This window comes from Heteronotia binoei, chromosome 6 (assembly GCF_032191835.1).
Source record: "Heteronotia binoei isolate CCM8104 ecotype False Entrance Well chromosome 6, APGP_CSIRO_Hbin_v1, whole genome shotgun sequence".
Classification (NCBI taxonomy): domain Eukaryota; kingdom Metazoa; phylum Chordata; class Lepidosauria; order Squamata; family Gekkonidae; genus Heteronotia; species Heteronotia binoei.
This window is the reverse complement of record NC_083228.1, coordinates 648,874-673,327: the sequence shown is the minus strand read 5'-3', so window position 1 is coordinate 673,327 and position 24,454 is coordinate 648,874. Positions and strand designations below refer to the sequence as shown.

Below are 24,454 nucleotides of genomic sequence, written 5' to 3'. Positions count from 1 at the left end.
AGTAGCAAAACAAACATTACTGTACTCCCAAATGGGAGTGCTCAGGTTTTCACAATGCTAATGATGTCATAATTAATATATGTTATGCACCACTGTAATTTCAGGCATCAGTTTTTAAAACTGGGGACCTGCAAGGACTTGAAGGGGTATCTCATTTTCTCTTTCCCTTTCCTGAAAACCCCAATAGCCGCTCCCCTTTTCCTGCCCCCTTTTCTCCTTCCCATCAGATCTCAGAAGCTAAGCAGAGTTGGCCACAGCTAGTATTTGGAAGGGCAACCTCCAAAGAACACCAGGGGTGTGATGCAGAGGCGGGCAATGGCAAAACACCTCTGAAACATCTCTTGCCTTAAAAACAAGTTTAGCTCCCCACCTAGTGATGCATAATGCTAAGAGAGCTAGAACTGACTGCCAGAAAAACTTAGGATCTCTTGGTTACACTACACACAATGCCGCATAATAAAACAGCAGCAGCTATCTGACCTTTTATTTACTCCTCGTCTTCAGCTTTCCTCCCTCTGCTTGCCCCAGCACAGTCTCCCTGGGAAAACTATGGCCCAGACTACACACTGCCAGCTGCTAGGCTGGACCCGGAAAGAAGAGCTGCTGTGGGCAGTTATGTTCTCTGGCTCCTGATCCACTGACCGAAATGTTCAGAGAAACTGTGGGTCTTCCCCTCAAGTCACACTGGGAGGTTTGTGGCGTGTGATTACTTTCAGATGCTTTCTTTTTCACCTTCCCTTTCGGGTATTCCTTTGCTCCACAGCAAGCTTACAGCCATCCTTCCTTCCTGACAACTCTAAAATCCGATTCATGTGGGTTGTGTCAAATACAAGACCCCACTAACGGTTAAATGATGACCTTGAGATTCTAATTAGTTTAACAAATTATATTTTTAAGCTGTCTCCAAAACCTTCAGGTTGAGAGTTGGAATATCAATTTTAAATAAATAAATTCTTCTAATTAATTCAATAAAACCGTATAACCCAGAAAGTTCATGGCAAAACCAAAAGGACATATTTAAAATTAATTAAGATTGTTTAAGACCAAAAGAGATCAAGAGTTATGTGTCAGACACTGGAGAGTTTTGCTATTGTGTTATGATAAAGGTCACTGAAATGCAATGTGTAGCTTGACATGACTAACTCCATTTTGAGCATTTGCTACTAACCCTAACCCAGAGGCCTTGCGTATGAAGTAGAGACAGAGATGTTACTAACCCCTGCTGTGAATTCCTCTTCATAGTACTAATAAAAGCAACAGCCCTTTGAAGATAACATGCCTCAAGGAGAGCCAGCAGGGCTCCTCCATGAGAAAGGAAACCACAAGAGATAAGGGGAGAGAAGGTGTTACATGTATCCTAGAAGTGTGAGAATGTAGTATTGTTTAGAAATTCTTTGATGTATACTGTTTAAAGCATTGCCTTTCCCGCCAACTGGCATCAGTTCCATTGATCCTTTGTCCAGAACCTTGAGATATCAAATAAACATCTTAACATTGAACCTCCATCGTCTGACATTTTGGAACTGATCCAATACGGGTCTATCCGAACCGGCAACTTATTAGCTGGATGGCCGCCAAAGTTCCGGATAACGGAGAACCCACCAAACTCAAAGAAGAGCCGGAGATCCCACCGGGTGTCACAACTGACAGACGGAAGGGGGGAGCTCCGCTGCATTTCTCGACTCTACTTTTCACCCCAACGAAGTGGAAGCCCCACACCTCAACCGCGCTCATGGATGAGGCGGCCGGGTGCTTCGGGAACCTGTTCACCGGGACGGGGAGTGAAGGGGAGGACGTCCTGGCCGAAGAGGATCAAGGCGGTGGCCCGGGGGAAGACGAGGGCCGGGCCCCGAGAGAGGGAGAGGACGCCCAGCTGTTGAGAAACGAGATGCGAATTTGGATATGAGAGATCCGAAACGATATCCAGGCAAACACCGTGCACATCACACACGAGGTGCAGAGACAACTGGATCAGATGCGGGAGCAGATACGGGCCCAACCGGGCAAACCGGTGCCGTGGCCAGAGCCAGTGGGACCACCGCTGGACCCACCCACGGACCGACCCGGAGAGCCAGGTGAGCTACCACTGGACCGGCCGGCGCCGTAGCCAGACCAACCGAGGGGCCCACCGGGAGGACCAAGGGGGCCACCGGTCCCGGTGGGGCCACAGCCAGCCCCGGGCCCGGCTGCTCCACCAGGGCCGGCCCTCCCACCAGGGTGGCCGATAACTCCGGCCGGCCCGCAACCCCTCATGCCATGGGGGGGAGGCAGGGGCTGAGAGCTGCAAATCACCTTCGATGGTGACCCAGAGGAAGTGCAGTACTTCACCATTCAGTGCAACAGCTTCATGACCCACTGGGGAAACACCTTCCCAACTGAGTTTAGTCGAGTGGATTATCTGGGGTCGAAACTGAAGGTGGCGGCAAGGCGGTGGTTTGTTAGCCTGTACGAGACCCGAGGCCCCGAAATGACCAACGTGGCGGGGTTCCTGAAAGCCATGCTACAACAGTACGGCGACCCGTTGAAGGAGGTCCAGGCCCTCAACGCCCTGCAAGAGCTGTAGCAAAGGGCGAGAACCGTGAGGGAGTACACCGCCGACTTCAGGGCCCTCTGCTCCAAAATCCGAGGGTGGAACGAGAGGATGAAGTACGAAGCCTTCCAGCGGGGCCTCAATGCGAGCATCCTGGGCCAATGCTTCCAGCAGGCCCGACCCACAACCCTGGTGGGTTGGATACAACTGGCAGGGGAAGTCGAGACCAACCTGAAACATGAAGCCCTGCAACGGCAGCAGCAGCAGGGAGTGAGAGGGGGGCGCGAGGCCAAAACAGGAACCAAAGCCAAACCCAAGAAGGTGGCTCAAGGGGGGGGCACCTAAACCAACCCCCGGGCGTCGATGCTTCCGGTGCGGCGACCCAGGGCACTTGGCCGCCAACTGCCCAGAGAAACCCCGAGGCCCCCCCTGACTCCGAAGCCAACGCCCGCAGGTCCAAAGAAGACGGGGGGTAAACCCAAAGAGCCCAGTTAGGGCAGCGTCGCCACATCTATGGCGCTTGACGAGGATTTTATAATAACCGAGGATTCAGGTGAAGAGTCGTGGGAGCCGGAGCCGGCGGAAAACGAGAGTGACCTGCACTAAGAGGTGCCAGACGGCAGGTCGTAGATTTGATGGCACTGCTATGGGTGAGAATAACGGGGGCCCTACTCTTTGTACCAGTGACTTTGTTAAACCCGAAACTGAAGCAGTTCATGCACGCCCGAGCTTTAGTAGACTCGGGCTGCACCCACGAGATCATCACCCCGAGGCTAGTAGACGTCCTAGGACTGGCTACGGTCTCCCTTCCCCACCTGATCCAATTTGAGCAGATGGACAGGACGGCCATGAGGGGAGAGCCCTGCACGGAAGAAACCCAAGGGCTGCCAGTGGGAATAAAAGAACACTGGGAGGTGGAGGTTTTCGTCATAGCCCTCTCCTCGTCCTTTAACGTGGTGGTGGGGGTGGGATGGCTAGCCCGCCACCAGCCGGATATACAATGGGGGGCACAAATGATAGACTTTACCAATCGGCGGTGCACCCACCACCACTGGCAGGGGCGATGGGGGCCAACGCCTCCCCCGGTGAACAAAAAGATGTGTGTATCGGTGGAGGAGGTCCGCTCCATCCCAAAGGAGCACCGAGACCTCCGCAAAGTGTTCAGTGAGGAGGAGGCCAACGAGCTGCCGTCCCATAGAGACACAGACTGTGCTATTGAGCTGATCCCGGGGCAGGAGCTACCGAAGGCCAAACTATACTCGATGGGGTGGGCCGAGAAAGCCGAATTACGAAAGTTTATTGACAAAAACTTGAAGCGGGAATTTATTAGGCCTGCGACCGCTCCCCACGCGGCCCTGGTCCTCTTCCGGAAGGACGGGAGTCTGAGATTTTGCACAGACTTTTGTGGGATAAATGGGATTTCGATGTCAAATGCCTACACCATCCCACTAATCAAAGACTTGTTAAGTACAGTGTCAGAGGGGTCCGTGTTCACCAAGTTAGACCTGAGGGACGCGTACTTTCGAGTCAGAATTAAAAAGGGAGACGAGTAGAAAACGGTGTTTAACACCCCCATCGAACAATTCGAATATCTGGTGATGCCCTTCGGCCTGCAAGGGGTGCCCGGAGTCTTTATGAACTTCATAAATGAAGTACTCCGGGAATAGCTATACAAGGGGGTGGTGGTGTACCTGGATGACATCATTATCTATTGGAAAGATCTAGTGTCTCATGTGCCCCTAGTGCAGAAACTGCTCTCCACACTGTATCAGCACAAGCTGTACGCCAAGCTATCCCAATGCGAGTTTCACCAAACGGAACTCAACTACCTGGGGTTTCGGGTGTCCAGGAAGGGATTGGTGATGGACCCAGCTAAAATACAAGCAGTGCTGGAGTGGGAACCCCCGAGGACACGTAAACAGCTCCAATCGTTCCTCGGGTTCACAAATTTCTACAGAGGGTTCATACAGGGGTTTGCCCAAGTAATGTTGCCCCTAACCGACTTGCTAAAGACCAAAGGGAAGGGGCCGGAGGCCAAAAAGCCAGGGACAAAGCTGCCGTGGACCCCCAAGTGCCAGGTGGCGTCTGATGAACTTAAGAGACTATTCACTAGTGAACTGGTCCTGGCCCACCCGAACGAACTAAAACCCTTCGTGGTCCAATGCGATGCCTCTGACGTGGCCGTAGGAGCCATATTAATGCAGAAAGATGAGGAGGGGAGGCTAAGACCCTGTGCATACATTTCGCGCAAATTTTCGCATGAACAGCGTAACTGGTCGGTCTGGGACAAAGAGGCGTTCGCTGTAACGTATGCCCTAAAGACTTGGAGGTCCTGGTTAGAAGGGGCCAGAGTGCCGTTCGAAATATGGACGGATCACAAAAATCTGGAGGCCCTCACCGGCCGAAGGAAATTAACGGCTAAACAAATCTGGTGGGCGGGATTCTTTGCGAAATTCGACTTCGTGCTCCGGCACATCCCCGGTTCCAAGAATTTTCTAGCAGATGCGCTCTCATGCCTTCCCCAGCACGAGAGTCAGAGGGAAGAAGTCGTAGACTCAATCATTCCTCCCTTCGCAGTGGCTGGGGGGGGGGGTGACCACCCGGTCTGGGAAGAAAACCGGGCGGCCTGAACCGTGGGGGACAACCAACTAATCGAGGAAACTGAAAAGGAGGGAGAGGGGAGGCCGGACGGCATTCGGAAGGGGGGTTTTGGTACTACGAGGGGAAGTTTTATGTGCCAAAGACCCTCTGAGCAGAAGTATTGCAGCACTGCCATTGCAGTAAGCTGGTGGGCCACTTCAGCTATGTAAAAACGCTACATCTAGTAAATCGCCAGTTCTGGTGGCCGCAAATGAAAAAAGACATTTCTGAATTTGTGGTGTCGTGCCCCATCTGTGTCATGGCCAAACGGAGAGGGGGAAAGCCACCCAGGTTATTGCAACCTACCCCCACTGCCAGCAGACCATGGTCAGTGGTCTCCATGGATTTCATAGTGGAGCTCCCCGCTTCCCAGGGGAAAACGGTAGTGCTGGTGGTGGTCGATACCTTCTCCAAGCAGGCACATTTCATTCCTTGCAAGCAACTACCAATGGCTAAAAAGCTGGCTTATTTATTTTTCCATCACGTGGTTAGACTACACTCGTTCCCTGACAAGGTCATTAGCGACTTCTGGCTTCTGACAAGGTCATTAGCGACTTCGTTACCAACTTCTGGCGGGAGTTTTGTAAAATGGCGGGGACAGAGCAGGGGCTGAGTTCCGCCTACCACCCTCAGATGGACAGACAGACAGAACGTGTAAACAGTCTTCTTGAACAGTATTTAAGGTGCTATATAAACTATCAGCAATCCAACTGGGTAGAGCTGCTCCCGTTCGCAGAGTACGGGTACAACAACAGCCTGCACAGCTCCACCAAAGCCTCGCCATTTCAAATAGTGAACGGCTACGAAGGCAAGCCGTTCCCCTTGCTGCCCAGTCCCGAGGGGACAGCGCCACCTAGCGCTTGCCAGCAATGGTGGGAAGGAGTGAGAAAAGGCTGGGCAGTCATTCAGGAGAACTTGGAAATGGCAAAAAGGGACTACAAAGCTTATTTTGACAGAAAGCACTCTCCAGAGTTGTCAAGTCTGCTGTATTTTTGGGAATATATTTTCTAACTCTGGTTCAGAAGTAAGGGATTCTGGGTCCATACTGAACACCGAATGCTGCTAGCTAACTCTCCTTCCCCCCCCCCTCCTCCTAGCTATGCCTTTGTTGTGTAGTTTACTTTGAAATGCTGATATGGGAATGAGATGTTGGAGCCTTCTCAGGCCAAAAGGGCTGTGGGAGTACAGAGCGCCGCGGCTTTGGTGTGAGAATGAGAGATTAACATCCTAGTGTGAAAACCTGCTGTTTAGTGTACCTCGCCCGTAGGAATCCTTTGATCTACACCTTAAAATGTTTGGTTCATGTTTTGTACATTAGTCCTTCAATTGTTATCATGGTCTACTTTTCTGCTTTCAATAAACTAGAAGCTTGTTTTCAACCAAGGACTCGTTATTGAATCCAGCTGACTTGACATTTTGAAGGACTCCCTTTATTGGAGTTCAACCTTTCCGGCAACTGAAAAGGCGATGTCCGATCAGCCTCCGGACAACGGGGAACTCCCAGCCAGAGCGGAGGGGGCCGAGACACCCTGGCACATCCACACTGCCAGAAGGACCGCGGCTTCCCCTCCCCAGTTCCAGTTGGTGGTCACCCCCCGGCAATACCAGCCGAGGACCTCGACCACGTTGATGGACCAGGCACCGATCCACCGAGAGGCGATCATGACCCGCCACACCAAGCGGGTTCAACTGGCCGAAGCCACGGCTACCAACCCGGGAGAGCCGGAGGAAGGAGCCGAGGCGACCGCGACCCAAGTCCCGGGCGGCGGGAGCGAAAGCGCAGAGTGCGGGGAGGAGGACGAAGGGGGGCTGAAACCCAAGGACCCGCACGACGAGGACTTCCAGATGTTCCGGTCAATGGTGCGCCGTGAGGTCGACGGGGCAGTGAGGGACCTCAAGGACCAACTACAGACCCTGACCGCCCAACTGGGGAGAGCGTTGGGAGTAACCGGGACTCGCCAACAGCAGCCGGGGCCAGGGGGGCCACGCGGCCGACCGAGCCAACCCCCACCCACCGCTGTGGCGGCCACCCGCCCCGGCCAGACAGCGAGACCTTGGGGGGAGCCGGGAGCTGGATGCAACATTCGACGGGGATCCGGAGGAAGTGAACTATTTTGCAATCCAAGCGAATAGTTACATGTACTATTGGGGAGATCTGTTCCCCGATGAAGTGAGCCGAGTGGACTATTTGGGCTCGAAGTTGCGGGGGGCCGCCAAGAAGTGGTATGTGAGCCTGTGTGAGACCAACAGCCCGATCCTGCACTTCGTGAACACGTTCGTGCAAGCTCTACTGACCCAATACGAGGACCCCCTGCAAGAGGCCAGGGCGCTTTTGGCGCTACGAAATATGAAGCAAGGGGCCCGATCCATCCGGGAGTATGCGGCGGATTTCCAGGCTAACGCCGCCCGGGCCCGGAATTGGAACGAAGTAATGAAGATTGAACACTTCACCAACGGGCTGAACCCCAGCATCCTGGACCGGGCGCTAACCCAGGCCCACCCAGACACGCTAGTGGGGTGGATCCAGCTCGCGGGAGAGGTGGAGACCAACCTGAAGCGGGTGGCAATGCTGCGGCAAGCACTGACTGCCGGAAGAGGCGCACCCAAAACCCCACCCGGAAAGGTCGAGCCTCCCAAAACCAAGAAGCCGCCAGCGGCCGCCCCGGCAGGGCCCCGCCGCTGCTTCCGTTGCGGCGACCCCAACCACCTCGCCTCCAACTGCCCCCAGCCGCCCGCAGGAGCCGCCCCGACGCCGGGGCTGAACAGGCAAGGCACCCCGGGTCCGAAGAAAACCACGGGCCGCCCTAAGGACGCGGCGAAAAGCAGCACTCTGATGGTGCAAGAGGAGTTGCAGGAGGAAGAAGTCCGTCTCTCCGCAGAGTTAGCTGACCTCGCGTGGGAGGAGGAGCCGGCGGGAAACGGCGCCGACCTGCTTTGAACGGTGCCAGCCAGCAGGTCGATCGGGAGGAGGCACCATTAACGGTAAAAACCACGGGAAGACTGTACTTTGTAATGGTGAAGCTGCTAAACCCAAAACTGAAAAGGTTCCTGCAGATCCGCGCCCTCATAGACTCGGGGTGCAACCGGGAACTAATCTCCCCCAAGGTGGTGGAGGCCCTGGGACTAGAGCGGTTGCAACTTCCCCACCCCATGCGGTTTGCACAAATGGACGAGTCGGTGATGGGGGGGGAGCCCTGCACGCAGGAAACAGAACCATGCCCCCTGGGGATTGAGAGCCATTGGGACATGGAAACGTTTGTCATCGCCCCGGCTTGTGGCTACCCCCTGGTGTTGGGAGTGGGATGGTTGGAGAAACACGAGCCCCTTATCCGCTGGAAAGCACAAACCATCCGGTTCCCCGACCCTGATTGCAGCGGGCACTCGTGGGACACATCGTGGGGACCGCGGGCGCCCGCCGCCCGAGAGAGGGCGTGCGTCCTGGTAGAGGAGGTGCACCAGGTCCCGAGTGTATATCAGGACCTCATGGAAGTGTTTAGTGAGCGGGAAGCCAACCAACTACCCCCCCACCGGAACACGGACTGTGCCATAGAACTGATCCCCGGGGAAACCCTCCCCCGGGCCAAACTTTACCAAATGGGGTGGGCTGAGAAGAAGGAGCTGCGCAAGTTCCTAGACCTGAACCTGGAGAGGGGTTTCATCAGGCCCGCCACGGCGCCCCACGCGGCCCCAGTGCTGTTTAGAAAGAAGAAGGACAATACGCTTAGACTTTGCACTGATTTTCGCGGGATAAACGCGATTTCCATGGCCAACGCTTACCCCATCCCCCTCATTAAAGACTTGCTGAGCACGGTGGCGGGGGGGAAGATCTTTACAAAGCTTGATCTGAGAGACGCGTACTTCCGAGTGCGCATCAAAGAGGGGGATGAGTGGAAAACGGCGTTCAACACCCCGATGGGACAATTTGAGTACCTAGTCATGCCATTCGGGCTGCAGGGGGCGCCTGGGGTATTCATGAATTTTATAAATGATGTACTGAGAAAATTTCTGTACAAAGGGGTGGTGGTGTACCTGGATGACATCATTATTTATTCCCAGGACGAACAGTCCCATGTAAAACTAGTGAGGGAGGTGCTAACCACCCTGCTGGAGCACCAACTGTACGCCAAGCTGTCTAAATGCGAGTTTCACCGCACCGAATTAGACTACCTCGGGTTCCGGGTGTCCAAAGATGGACTAGCCATGGATCCCGCGAAGGTGCAGGCAGTCGTAGAATGGGCCCCCCCGAGGACACGTAGACAGCTCCAATCTTTCATCGGATTCTCCAATTTTTACAGAGGGTTCATTGAGGGGTTCGCTCAAATCGCCCTGCCCCTGACAGACCTCCTCAAAACAAAGGGGAAGGGGGAAGACGCAAAGCGACCGGGGGCGAAGCTTAACTGGACACCCACTTGCCAGGCGGCTTTCGACCGGCTCAAGCAACTGTTCACTAGCGAGCCGGTCCTGAGTCACCCAGACGAGCTCAAGGGCTTCGTGGTCCAGTGCGACGCCTCCGATGTTGCCGTAGGAGCCATTCTCATGCAGAGGGATGGGGAGGGGAAATTGCGACCCTGTGCCTACATCTCAAGAAAATTCTCAGATGAGCAGAGGAACTGGTCAGTGTGGGACAAGGAAGCCTTCGCAGTCATGTTTGCGCTAAAGACATGGAGATCGTGGCTGGAGGGGGCTAGAGTGCCATTTGAAATATGGACGGATCACAAAAACCTGGAGGCACTCACGGGGAAAAGAAAGCTCAGTGAGAAACAGATCAGATGGGCGGGGTTCTTTTCCAAGTTCGATTTCATTCTGAAACACATCCCGGGGACCCGTAACTTCTTGGCTGATGCCCTGTCCAGGCTCCCGCAGCACGAAAGCCAGAGGGAAGAGGTGGTCGACTCCTTAATTTCCCCCACACAAGTGGCGGCCATGGTCACCACCCGCTCGCAAAAGAGGAGGGAGCTGGACGGAATCAGTCGGGAACGCATCGCTCTAGAGGCCGAGAGGGAGGGAGGCGGGCGGCCTGAGGGGGTGCAGAAGGGGAAGGATGGACTGTAGTATAAAGGGGAGAAACTGTACATCCCGATGACTCTGAGAAAAGAAATTTTGCAGCTTTGCCACTCATCTAAATTGGCGGGCCACTTTGGCTATGTAAAGACGCTGCACCTAGTAAACCGGCAGTTCTGGTGGCCGTCCCTCCAAAGGGACGTGTCGGAATTCGCGACCAGCTGCCCAGTGTGCATAATGGCGAAGAAGAGAGGGGGGAAGCCCCCCGGTCTCCTGCAGCCGCTAGAAACAGCCAAACGCCCCTGGGCCATTGTGTCGATGGATTTTATAGTAGAGCTCCCCTCTTCACGGGGGAAGACGGTCATTTTGGTGGTAGTGGACACGTTTTCCAAGCAAGCCCATTTCATTCCCTGTGCCCAACTACCCACAGCCAGGAAGCTGGCCATCCTATTCTTCGATCACGTGGACAAACACCATACAATCCCAGATAAAGTAATTAGTGACAGGGGGCCTCAGTTCGTTGCCACCTTCTGGCGGGAGTTCTGCCAACTATTAGGGATGGAGCAGGGGTTAAGTTCAGCATACCACCCCCAGACAGACGGACAGACGGAGAGAGTGAACGGGGTGCTAGAACAGTATTTACGATGCTTTGTGGGCCAACGCCAGTCAGACTGGGTAGACCTCCTCCCGTTTGCAGAGTACGCCTACAACAACAGCGCCCACAGTTCCACCAAAGCCTCCCCCTTCGCCACGGTATTGGGATATGAGGGAAAGCCAATCCCGCTGCTGCCGGGGGGGGAGAGCCCAGAAACGGGTTCTGCGTTTGAGCAATGGTGGCAAGGACCTAGCCAATACTGGCCCTCCATCCAGGAGAACTTAAAAGCAGCAAAGGAGGCTTACAAGAAGCAATATGATAAGTCTCATGTGCCAGTCTGGGAACTAAAGGTTGGGGACTCAGTGTACCTGTCAACGAAAAATCTACCTCTCTCCCAACCATCCAGAAAGTTGGCCTTTAAGTTCATAGGGCCTTTCAAGATCAAACGAGTGATTAACCCAGTAACTGTGGAGGTAGATTTGCCTCCGGCCCTTGGTAAAGTTCACCCTGTGTTTCATTGCAGCCTGCTGCGTCGAAGCCCAACCTCGACCAATTGGCATCAAACGGAATCAACGCCCATCTCGGGTCGGGGGAGTGCAGAGCCCCCCCCCGGCTTCAAAGCACGAAAGCATGATCAAGAACAACCTCGAGCCCGCACTGTAGGGGGGGCTTAGGGGGGGCAGTATGTCAAGTCTGCTGTATTTTTGGGAATATATTTTCTAACTCTGGTTCAGAAGCAAGGGATTCTGGGTCCATACTGAACACCGAATGCTGCTAGCTAACTCTCCTTCCCCCCCCTCCTCCTAGCTATGCCTTTGTTGTGTAGTTTACTTTGAAATGCTGATATGGGAATGAGATTTTGGAGCCTTCTCAGGCCAAAAGGGCTGTGGGAGTACAGAGCGCCGCGGCTTTGGTGTGAGAATGAGAGATTAACATCCTAGTGTGAAAACCTGCTGTTTAGTGTACCCCGCCCGTAGGAATCCTTTGATCTACACCTTAAAATGTTTGGTTCATGTTTTGTACATTAGTCCTTCAATTGTTATCATGGTCTACTTTTCTGCTTTCAATAAACTAGAAGCTTGTTTTCAACCAAGGACTCGTTATTGAATCCAGCTGACTTGACAAGAGTGGGACTTCAAGGTGGGGGAGAGTGTGTTCTTGTTGACTAAAAACCTGCCTTTACCACAGACTTGTAAAAAATTGGTATACAAGTTCCTGGGCCCGTTTAAAATAAAACGGGTAATAAACCAAGTGACAGTAGAATTGGACCTTCCTAAAATGTTTAGTAAAATTCACCCTGTTTTCCATTGCAGTCTTTTTCTGAAAGCTCCTGGAATTACGTCATGGCACCCCCGCCCTCCAGAGCCCATACCTATTCAAGTGAGGGGTTAGAGTCACCATGAGGTGCAGGAGGTGCTGGACTCAAAAATCCAAAGAGGGGTATTGTACTACTTGGTCCGCTGGAAATATTTCCCTCCTAGTTGTGATGAACGGGTCAAATCAACCGACCTGCGGGCCCCCTCTCTTCTGAAGAAGTTTTACCTGCAGACAAACCCCAAGCAAGAGCTTAGGGGGGGCAGTATATCAGACACTGGAGAGTTTTGCTATTGTGTTATGATTAAGGTCACTGAAATGCAATGTGTAGCTTGACATGACTAACTCCATTTTGAGGATTTGCTACTAACCCTAACCCAGAGGCCTTGCATATGAAAGCAGAGACAGAGATGTTACTAACCCCTGCTGTGAATTCCTCTTCATAGTACTAATAAAAGCAACAGCCCTTTGAAGATAACTTGCCTCAAGGAGAGCCAGCAGGGCTCCTCCGTGAGAAAGGGAACCACAAGAGATAAGGGGAGAGAAGGTGTTACACGTATCCTAGAAGTGTAAGAATGTAGTATTGTTTAGAAATTCTTTGATGTATACTGTTTAAAGCATTGCCTTTCCCGCCAACTAGCATCAGTTCCAATGATCCTTTGTCCAGAACTTTGAGATATCAAATAAACGTCTTAACATTGTAACAAATGGAAGTCCATTTACTTTGAACCTCCATCGTCTGACATTATGGAACATTATTTATTTATAAATTCAAATTTTAAACCACCCTCCCCCTTGCTTGGGGTTCAGAGTGGTATACAACATCTAAGAGATACAGTCACAATTAAAACAAGTTAAAAGCAGTAAAACCAACTCTAGAACAGGAGATCATCCCCCCTCCCCTGGTTAAATTAACTTCTGAAAAATGTTGTCATGAGTTTCCATGTTATTATGATGATCAAAATAATTTGGGGGAAAGGACAACCGAAACACATATTGTATTTACTTGAAAGGAAGATAACCCTGAATGTAAGATGATCTTTTAAAAAAAAAAAGTATACACAGGGCTTTCTTTTGTAGAAAAAGCCCAGCAGGACTCATTTGCATATTAGGCCACACCCCGACACCAAGCCAGCTGGAACAACATTCCTGTTCAAAAAAAGCCCTGCATGTGTATGTGTGTGTATATACGCGCACACACACACAAAACTATTGGGCATAACTGTTTGACTGCAGGGCAACCCCTTCCTTATCTCTGATGGTGTGCCTGTGGGAAAGCCTAGCCTGACATTTGAGTAGAAGCTGCATGTAGGTTTGGTTCTCAAATCAGTTAACGACAATAAACCAAGGAACCCTCAGATCCCTCTGCAGAGAATCTGCCTCTGGTCTACCTTCTCTGCCTACCTTCAGGAAGTTCCAGACATTCTCTTCAGAGGGCTCCGGTGCTGCTTCGATCTTCTTTTGGCAAAAGTCAAGAAGCCTCCCTGACTGCAGGGCCTCCTGCAGCTGCTGGGAGCGGGCCAAGAACTCGGCCTCAGTGGTGACTTGGCTGATAAAGACTTGCTGTGGCATCACTGGCTGCCCCAGCTGTGTGAGGGCCTTGGTGTGGCCAAAGGTGATTAGTTTGCCTCCAAACTGGGTGGAAAGAAAGTTTGGGGAAAGAACAGATTAGAAGAGAGAGTGGAAGACAATTCCGACACTTTTAATAGTTCAGAATGCCAATGCCTGATTAATGCAAACAACAAAACCATCTTTATTATTATTTATTATTATTATTATTAATTTTATTTATATCCCGCCCTCCCCGCCTAGGCAGGCTCAGGGCGGCTAACAAACATTCAATAAAACATGTTATAAATACAGTAATTAAAATACATTAAGTGCATTAAACATATAGACACATTAAAATTATAAAACAGCATAAAATTTTTAAAACAACACTAATCCAGCATCTATAATCTATAATATATCTATTCTATAGTTTAACAGCAGCAGAGGTGTTCCGGCGCTGTTACATATTTAAATAGTGGCAAGAGTCATTGAAGAGTCACTTTATTGGATCCTCCGTTCAGTCATCCTCTATCAGCATTCTAAAAAAGCCTGCCTGAAGAGGATGGTCTTGCAGGCCCTGCGGAACTGGTCTAAGCTCCGCAGGGCCCGCACCTCCTCCAGGAGTTGATTCCACAGGCTGGGGGCTGCCACGGAGAAAGCCCGTGCCCGTGTGGTCTGTAATTTTGCCTCCCTTGGCCCAGGGACAGTCAGCTTGCTCTTCCCTGCTGACCTCAGTGCTCTTTGGGGCTCGTATGGGGAGAGACGGTCCTTTCTGATACGAATAAACTAACAAACTTTTAAATACTTTTAAAATATGTTTATATACTTTTAAAATATAAAACTGCTTCATATTTAATATGTTTAACACAAAAGTTCACATTGATAACCATAAAAAACAATTAAATCCTTATAAACAGAGCCCATAGTGATTAACTGATACAGCATACAAATAACTAGTTAATAATATAATAGACGCGTTCCGTATTTCCCACTTCATCAGTATTATGATATCTTCCACTTATGCTGTATATTATAGCGTTTCCCAAAGGCAGGGTCACGACCTGGCACTGGGCCACGGAGCCCTCAATGTCAGGCCATGGGGCCTCCAGTCCCCTGGCCGCCCCTCCCCGCCCCTTCCCCCGCATCACGCACTTCCTTCTCCCACCCTTCCCCACCACAGGCAGGTCAGTTTCATGCTGTGCAAAGCCCTTCTCCCCCCCCCAACCGATCGCCCAATGGGGGTGGGGGGAGGCGTGGGGGGGGGCGACCGATTGGTGGGAAATCGGCGCTGAGCTCATTCCGCGCTGGGCCAAGCCAGCCGCAGATTGAACATACTGTGGCCGAAAAGGGTGCATGGCGAGGGGAGGGACGGTGGCTCAGTGGTAGAGCATCTGCTTGGGAAGCAGAAGGTCCCAGGTTCAACCCCTGGCATCTCCAAAAAAGGGTCCAGGCAAATAGGTGTGAAAAACCTCAGCTTGAGACCCTGGAGAGCGGCTGCCAGTCTGAGAAGACAATACTGACTTTGATGGACCAAGGGTCTGATTCGGTATAAGGCAGCTTCATATGTTCATGGCTCCTCCCTCCCCGGCACTTCCTTCCCATCCAGGAAGTGCCAAGGAGTGAGGAGCCATGCGCCCTTTTTGGCCACGGTTTGTTTGACCTGTGGCTGTCTTGGCCCAGCGTGGAATGAGCTCAGTACCGATTTCCCACCAATCGGTCGCCCCCCCCCCCCACGCCTCCCCCCACCCCCATGGCGTAGCGCCCCAGTCTCCTTCTCCCTCCCTTCCCCACCACTGGTAAATTTCCAGCTTTGTAAAGCTCCTCCCGCTGGCCATCTCCTCGGTGAGGAAAACAGACCTGAGATAATTCAGCCGCTGGCATTTCGAAGGGACTGCGCCTGAAGAGGGCGCATGGCTGATCCCTCCCCCACACTTCAGCCATGCGCTCTTTCCATGTGCGGTCCCTTCAAAAGGGAGGGAGAAGGAGGGAAGAGGCGCTTGCGCAGTGAGAGGAAGGAAGTGCCGGGGAGGGAGGAGCCATGCACCCTTTTCGGCCACAGTATGTTCAATCTGCGGCCAGCTTGGCCCAGCGCGGAATGAGCTCAGCGCTGATTTCCCACCGATTGGGCGATCGGTCGGGGGCGGGGGGAGAAGGGCTTTGCACAGCATGAAACTGACCTGCCTGAGGTGGGGAAGGGTGGGAGAAGGAGGTGCGTGATGCGGGGGAAGGGACGGGGAGGGGCGGCCAGGGGACTGGAGGCCCCATGGCCTGACATTGAGGGCTCCGTGGCCCAGTGCCAGGTCGTGACCCTGCCTTTGGGAAACGCCGTAAGATACAGCACAAGTGGAAGATATAATACTGATGAAGTGGGAAACACGGAACGCGTCTATTATATTATTAACTAGTTATTTGTACACTGTATCAGTTAATCAGTTTTTTTCCCTGCAGCCGCTGTGGCCGGACCTGCCTGTCCCACATTGGTCTTGTCGGCCACCAGCGAGCCTGCAGCAAACGTGGACTATTGCACCCTTCTTAAATCTTCGTTCGCGAAGCCAAGCCGAGAGAGTATCAGTTAATCACTATGGGCTCTGTTTATAAGGATTTAATTGTTTTTTATTTTTGTCAATGTGAACTTTTGTGTTAAACATATTAAATATGAAGCAGTTTTATAGTTTAAAAGTATATAAACATATTTTAAAAGTATTAAAAAGTTTGGTAGTTTATTCAATGCCTGATTAATGACAAGAACAAGTTGTGGGGTGTGTTGTGTGGAAATAACTGTGTTGGATATCAGTTTCTTTCCAAGAGCAATACAAGTTGTGTGTTTTGGGCTATAAATCTCTGAACTGACTGGATATCTTTGGAAATGCTGTCATCCACATAAACCTCCCCAGGAAGAGCCAACAAATGTCCTGCTTCAGGCTCCAACATACATTAAGGGCCTGTTGGGTTTCAGTGAGAAGCAGGGCCTTTTCTGTTGTAGCCCTAGAACTCTGTAGTAGTATTGCTCACAATGTCTGCTTCTCTGTCTGCCAGTGTTCCACAACCAGGCAAACACAGCACTGCCATTTTAGCATAGCACCGTTTGAGGACCCCTCCCCCACAACAACTGTTTTTGCAGACCTCCAAGCCTCACCCTCTTCCCTCACTGGCATGCCACATAATAGACAGTCCCTTTCCTAGGCATGTACAGCAACGTGTATATGTCCTGTGGAGTTTACATGCTAATAACGACCCAGTGTAAGGATGGATCTATAGGATGCATATGGGTGGAGGAGGCTGAGGGGGATTGAGAATATAAACTTGGGAGCACACGGAGGGGAGCAAAGACTGTTACACAGAATAATTCTGTTCTTACTGAATTTAGCCAACTGTTGCCCCGAGATTCACTGTCCAGGATTTACTCGTCCACCTCAACACTTGGGTGTGCATGGGTATACACACACATACACAGAGGCCTTTATGTTGAGGCATCCCCTTTTCCTCAAGAATCCTTCAGCGCCAAGCAGGCAGGCAAATGAAACGCATGGAACCACAGCCAGCTGTCCTGGTCCCTGGGCAGCCAGTGTCCTATCAAGCAGGATGTTGGGGGCCTTTACTGGACAGATAAGACAGTGTACATGCTTTGTAAATAAAATATAAAATAAAACTGTGCTAGGAAATCAAGCCATCGAGGTCTCTTCATCAAGCCAAGATGTGCCACCTGCCTGCAAATGCTTCCTGGGCTGACACAGAAGCCGCTCCCGCTGTGGGGCCAGGCAGACCCACCACTTTCTCTGACCAGTCCTTCCCGTTTCCCTCGGGGCGGGGGGGGGGGGGCGTCTGCACCTACCGTGAATGATGCCCCTGTTGGTCTGCGGATCCACTTGGGAGGTTTTTTTAAAGGCGGGACCAGGGTCGCCTGAGCAGCCACACGTTCCAGCACTTGCAGAGGCAGAAGGTTCTGTCCAGCGCCAAAAGGGTCCATGTGACTGAAAGAGGAGGAGATCTGAGAGCCAATGGAAGGAAAGAAAGGTTTACTGCTGCTTTCCAGGGAATGTCACCACCCAGTCAGCATTATTGCCTTTAACAAGTGGCAAGCAAACAGTGCTAGCCTGAGAAGAGTTGGTGGTTGTGGAAAGTTGTGGAACAGAAGTGGTTTGCTATTACCAGCCTCTGTGTAGCAAACCTGGTGGTCCACCACTTCCCTGGTGGTCTCCCATCCAAACACTGGCCTGCTTAGCTTCTAAGATCAGTCAAGATTGGGCTATCCTGGGCCATCCAGGGCAGGGCTAAGAAAAGTTACTCCAGTCTAAGCCTGCTGATTTCCACAGGCTTTGAGTTGCTGTGCTCATGATGGCCCTATGAATGCGCCACCCACTTCTATAAACTTGAGGTGCTTCACCGGAGGACCAGATCACACAGGAGGCTCAACTTAACACATCCAGGCCACTCTATCATTTCATAGACAATTGAATGGGAGGGGTGCAAATACAGTAGAAGACAGAAACAGGATGATCTTGACAGGCTGGAAAACTGGGCTCAAACCAATAATATGAATTTTAACAGGGATAAATGTAAAGTTCTGCATTTAGGTAGGAAAAAATAAAATGCATGGTTATAGGATGGGGGAGATTTGTCTTAGCAGCTGTATGTGCAAAAAGGATCTAGGGGTCTTAGTGGACAACATGCTGAACATGAGTCAACAGTGTGATGCGGTGGTTAAAAAGGCAAATGCAATTTTGGGCTGTATCAACAGAAGTATAGTGTCCAGATCACGTGAAGTGTGCTATTGCTTTAATCTGCTTTGGAAAGACCTCGCCTGGAGTCTTGTGTTCAGTTTTGGGCACCACATTTTAAGAAGGATATAGACAAGCTGGAACGGGTCCAGAGGAGGGCAATGAAGATGGTGCGGGGTTGGAGACCAAGTCCTATGAAGAAAGGTTGAAGGAGCTGGGGATGTTTAGCCTGGAGAGGAGGCGGCTGAGAGGTGATATGATCACCATCTTCAAGTACTTGAAAGACTGTGATGCAGAGAATGGTGTAGAATTGTTTTCTGTGGCCCCAGAAGGTCGGATCAGAACCAGTGGGTTGAAATTAAATCAAAAGTGTTTCCGGCTCAACATTAGGAAGAACTTCTTGCCTGTTAGAGCGGTTCTTCAGTGGAACAGGCTTCCTCAGGAGGTGGTGGGCTCTCCTTCCTTGGAGGTTTTAAAACAGAGGCTAGATGGCCATCTGACAGCAATGAAGATCCTGTGAATTTTGGGGGACGTATTTGTGAGTTTCCTGCGTTGTGCAGGGGGTTTGACTAGATGACCCTGGAGGTCCCTCCCTACTCTATGATTCTATGAATCAAATCAGCACAGGAATTGTGGCAAGGTGCAGTTGTGACTGTCTGAACTCCCACATTACCTTGTCCATCTGGAGATGCTAATATACAGAAGCCATAGTTGAGACCCAGTCCACCAAGTATAGGGGCTCAGAGCCTGCATGGCTGGGACTACTCTACAGGTTATGGACTGCTGAAACGCTGAAGGGGGTTTTGTGCTTAAAAAAAAAAAGGAGCATACTTTGGTGGAAGACCTCATATCATGTGGACACTTTCTCCCTATTGCGTGAAGGAAGCCCCCTGGGTTTCCAAAGGTTGACCAAACCTGGGAGAAAATGCACTTATGCTCAGGGTGTTGAATAACAGTCTTTTCACATGACTGATATGTACAAGTATTTATATTTAGATATCTACACCTTGCTTTCCCCTCCAATGTTACTTACAGCATTCATCCCCCGCCATTTTATCCATACAAGAAAAAACTCTGGTCAGGCTGAGAGGATGTAACTGGCCCAAGATCACCCAGTCAGCTTCCATGATTCCAACCTGCATCTCCCAGATCCTTGTCTGACTCTCTAAGTTCTGTACACCACACTGGCTGTCTAATGCTATACAGTCCTTCGGTTCGGTGAAACCAGAAGCGAATCTGTGTGTTCTATCTTATATCCCAATTAGATTCAATATTTCTCTTTGAATGCTAACATCTCATTATTAAGATAAACTCTTAATATCAGATTGTATGGGGGAAAAATACATATAAAAATGTATAATCCTGACATCAAGGGATATAAATATAAAATCAGAGATGCAGACTCCCTCTTTCTAACTCTACACAGCATCTGCAAGTGTCACTGGGCGGGGGGGGGGGGAGCGCTCGCACGCACGTGGTAGCAACATTAGCACAAACGGACAGTTGGCTTCCTGTTCCAACTACGAGCTATGAAGCCTGACTTGGAAACCAAACAGGGGCTGGACCACATGCCCTTTCAGTCCCTCCCTGCTCTCATTCCTGGGCATTACTGAACATCGTGACAAAGGCGACCATTCATAAAACCTCAAGGGCTCACAAGAGGAACAGTTTGTCCTTGGAACAGGATGATATTCTGTGCTGAATCACAATCAGCTTTTGCAACCCCTCCAAGTCCTGCTGGCCCACAAAGCACGGCTCCAACAGCCTGTCACATGGCTCTCTGGATTGTGCTCATAGGTGGCCAATGCAGGTACCTGTTTTTCACTGATCCTTTTCTTTAAAGATCTTTGTGATCGTGCCCTCATCCTCAGCCCATTAGGAAAACCAGGGTCACTGGAAGGTTACCACTGGCATGAAAAGAGCCAGCTAGAATCTGGGAAGCCCCAGTTTGAGCCCTGACTCCTGGTGGGTAACCTTGGGCTAGTCACACATTCTCAGCCTAACTACCTCACAGGACTGTTGTGAGAATAAAATGAAAGAGAGAAGTATGCAATAAGTCTCTTTGGGTCCTCACGGGGTAGAAAAACAGGGTATAAATAAGTAAAGATTAAGTAATAAAATAGCAATATTGTGGAACTTATTGGAGTGTGCTGGCAGAATAACAAACTTTGGGGCCACACAGAACCCTTTCCATTCCTGTCTGAAAGAAAATCCAGTCATTTCCATAAATAAATCACAGAAATGTTCTTCACAAGCCTGTTTTATTACAGCTGCATGATTTGAATTTTTGAGCATAGAACTGCAACCTGAAAAAAGGTGACAAAACAACACAGCTCTCAATTTCAAACACACTTTGCTGAGTGACATCCATGTGTGTTCTTACCTTGTCTGCCTGGCTTTTCTGCTGTGCCTCCAGGATGCCACCCATCACAGAATAAAGGCTGAGCCGCCCATCAAAAGAAGCAGCTGAGAAGACAGAAGGATTTTGGGGGCACCACTGGACCTCGAAACACCACTGTGTTGGTGTGCGCAGCTCATAGACTACCTAAGCCAGGCACAGACATGAAGGAGATGTCAAACCAGGCCATGTGTCTCTTGTTACAAAAAATTCTTACCACACCACAGCTTACAAAAATTACATTACCCTTTTTTATTCTTAACTGTTTTTCTGGGAGCAAACACAAGAGTTTTTGCTCGCCTCTGAGGCTGTTTGCAAAAATGCAATGCAATTAAAACCCTGCATGCAGCAGTACAACATAAAACAGATATATAAAACCCAGTCAGGCCAAGCTCTGGTAAAGAGGGACTTCAGTCAGGTGAAAGGTGGTCACGGGGGGAGGATATAAGCAACCGTGTGCTTTTACCCTGGCTTGTTTTAATGGCTGTATTAGTTGTAAACTGCCTGGAGAGACAACATTCACGCTTTCTAAAAAAATCTCAAAGATCTGCTGCCACATTTAGCCTGGTGGTGGAGGAAAGTGCCATCAAGCCGCAGTTGACTTACAGTTTCCAAAGCAAGAGATGTTCAGAGGTGGCTGGACATTGCTTGCTTCTGCATAGCAACCCTGGACTTCCTTGGTGATCTCCTATCCAAGTGCTAAGTGGCGCCAACTCTGCTTAGCTTTTGAGATCTGACAAGATCAGGCTACCCTGATCAGGTCATCCAGGTCAGGGCCACATTTAGCCTGGTCTCACAAAATTCTCTAAAAAGGAAACCGTGATTGAGAACATTGTACATGGTTCTATCTTCTAGTGCAGGAATGTCAAACATGCAGACCGGAGGCCGAATCAGGCCCCCAGAGGGCTCCTATCAGGCCCCCCAGCAACTGGCTATCATCTGCTTCCTTCTCCCTATCTCTTGCTTCCTTCTGCATTACAGATTGCTTTGCAAGGCTTGCTCAATCGCAGAGGAGCTACAGAGCAAAACCTCTATTTTCTCCATTGACTGAGGCTCCTCCCTTGGGGAGGAAGAGGGGGAGGCAGATCTTGCTTTGCCAGGCTCTCTTAATTGCACAGCAGAGCTATTGATCCAAGGCTCCTTCTATTGGCTGAGGCTCCTCCTCACCCCCCCCCCCCCAGTCCCCTGGGGAAGGAAGGAAAGAGCCAGAGCTTCCTTTGCCCAGATCCCTGGATCCCATGGAAGAGATACAAAAAAAACACCTTTAAGAACAATGAGTGCTAACATTTTAAGCATGTTTTTAAAGTTTTTTAAAAAAAAATATTTAGTTGTGCTTATCTGTGTCCTTTATAAAATTCATATCTCTGCTTACCTAATCTTAAATAGGTACACATGCCCTAGCCCGACAAGGTCTCATTTACGTCAGAGCCAGCCCTCGTAACAATTGAGTCCAACACCCCTGCTCTAGTGTCATAAGAAAAACTGATTCAGGCGGGTGGCCGTGTTGGTCTGAAGCAACAGAACAAAGTTCAAGTTCAGTGGCACCTTTAAGACCAATGAAGCTTAATTCTGCGTATGTGTGCTTTTGTGTGCATGCACACTTCATCAGACAATATCTGCATGAACATGAAAGTTTATACCCAGAATTAAACTTCAATGGTCACTGGACTCCAACCTTGTTCCATACAGGACCACACAAAAGGGATGCAGTGCCCCTAGAGTTTGGTATCTTGGACCCACAGATTCCAGGACACCAGTAAGCCAGCTCCGTTTGCTGCCCCACAAAGTAAAAAAACTGTCGTTTGTTTTAAGGGAAGCAAAAAAGCCTCATAACCCAGAGAAGGAAAAGCTCATGAGTCTCTTAGGAACAGCTCATAACTGAGAGACCCAAGAAGCCTCCATCTAGAGCAGGGTGTCAAATGTCTGGCCCACAAGCCAGAACTGGCCTGCCCAGAGCTTTAATCAGGCCCCTGGGGCTTTTCCTCCCCCCTCCTACCACTGTCTTAATCATCTGAAGCTCTGAGGCTGCCGAAGTTCCCTGCTCTTTCAGTTCCCTGCCTTGTCTTGGTAGACTGGAGGATGAAGCAAAGCTGCAAGGAAACAGGGAATGGATTTTTCCATTAAGGTCTCTGTGCCCAGGTAGACAGGGCCCAAACACCTTAAAGGAAAATCCATTCCACATTTTCCTTACAATTTTGTCTGTGCTGCAGCATTTCTATGGCCAGCTGAAGGTGTTGCTTTGTGGAGTTGTGTCCTTGCAAATAAAGGGTTGCTTTGAGCCAGCTTGTTTCTGCTCAGTGAATATGAGAACTGGTGCCTAGTGAGTACTCTAACCTGGGAAACCACAGCCAAAGGGAGCTATTACACTGGAGAGTCATAGCCAATCGCAGTAGCCCTGGCTGGGGGGAAGGGGGGGGAGAAGCTTGCAATGCCATCACTTGTTTTCCCAGGCTCAAAGCATTTTATATTTTTAGTTTCTGCTGTGATTCTTGAACTTTTTTCTAGGTGTTTTATTTTTAAAATTGCATTGCCAAATTCCCCCACCTTTCCATTTTAAACAAAATGTTGCTGGAGTTTCAAGCATGTTTGTATTTTAAGTTAAAAATAGTATCTTTAATTGTGTTTATGAAGTTTATATCTCCATTACCTCACATTACATTTTATGACACACACCCCTGGTCTAAAGGACAAAGTATGAGACTCAGGACATTTGGGAGCGCACAAGAGGGCTTCCATGTGGTTTAGGGAGGAAGCACTTGGGCTGTCAACTCACTTCACTGGGGCAGAGATTCCAGCACAGGATCCGGCTGTCTTTGGCGCTGGTCAGCAGCAAGTCTGGGTCTGCTTGGCACCAGGACAGAGATAAGACACCCCTGAAAAGCAACAACAGACTTGCGGAAACTGAATGCACTTCTATTCCATTAACATAAGAGCTTAAGAATCCCAAATGATGGGCTCAGAGAATATCATGCAAGCCAAGCAAATCAGTACAGACATTCGTTTCCCCAGAATTCATTCTGCTTCAAATTTCCAACTTCTGGCAAGCAGTGAAGGGGAGGGCGTAGAGTCAAAGGAAGGGAGCGCATGGAAGGAACGGGAACAGAATGGGAACAAGGGATGGGCTCTGGAAGTAACAAAACCACATGCCTACCCTGCACCACCCCTGTCTCCAGAAGCCTTCTTCTGGGACCACCCCCCAAAGGATCCCCAGAGACTCCCAAGATTCCACACATCATGCAAAGTCATGCCACACTTTGTTCAAGCACTTTACAGCTGGCACAACAAGTTCACTGGTAAGGGTCTTACAGTGAAGTCTTAAGCACAGTCATACCTTTAATGTCTACTGAAGTTAATGGATTTAGGAGGCAGCTCCATTTAGTACTGCGCTGCAGAAATCTTGAGATTACGATGTCAGCAAGGAATGGCCATGGATGGCCCAGGAGTGAGCTGCCCTTTGCCTGGGACTGCTTCCAGACACTCGCTCAAATGCCCACCAGTCCTCCCTTTTAAGAGCTTCTAATGAAGCCCCCACGCAGGGCAAGAAGCACCAGAGTCTTGCCCTCCAGAGAGCTGTAATGGCTGACAGTAGGGCTGCCAGCTCTGGGTTGAGTAATACCTGGAGCTTCGGGGGGGGGGGCAGAGTCTGAGGGAGGCGGGGTTTTGGGAAGGGTTAGAATGCCACAGAATCCACCTTCCAAAGCAGTCAT

At 50.4% G+C, this 24,454-nt stretch overlaps 1 protein-coding gene across 1 annotated transcript in view; it reads right to left on the bottom strand.

Annotated features, from left to right (window-relative positions):
* Positions 1 to 24,454, bottom strand: part of SEC31B (SEC31 homolog B, COPII coat complex component) — an 82,974-nt gene that overhangs the window by 36,787 nt on the left and 21,733 nt on the right. The window contains exons 7-10 of the mRNA XM_060240953.1: positions 23,521 to 23,620; positions 20,733 to 20,894; positions 17,464 to 17,619; positions 13,485 to 13,715 (exon numbers count right to left, since the gene is read on the bottom strand). Of these exons, the coding sequence (XP_060096936.1) occupies positions 13,485 to 13,715; positions 17,464 to 17,619; positions 20,733 to 20,894; positions 23,521 to 23,620 (649 nt within the window). The remainder of the gene's footprint in view (positions 1 to 13,484; positions 13,716 to 17,463; positions 17,620 to 20,732; positions 20,895 to 23,520; positions 23,621 to 24,454) is intronic.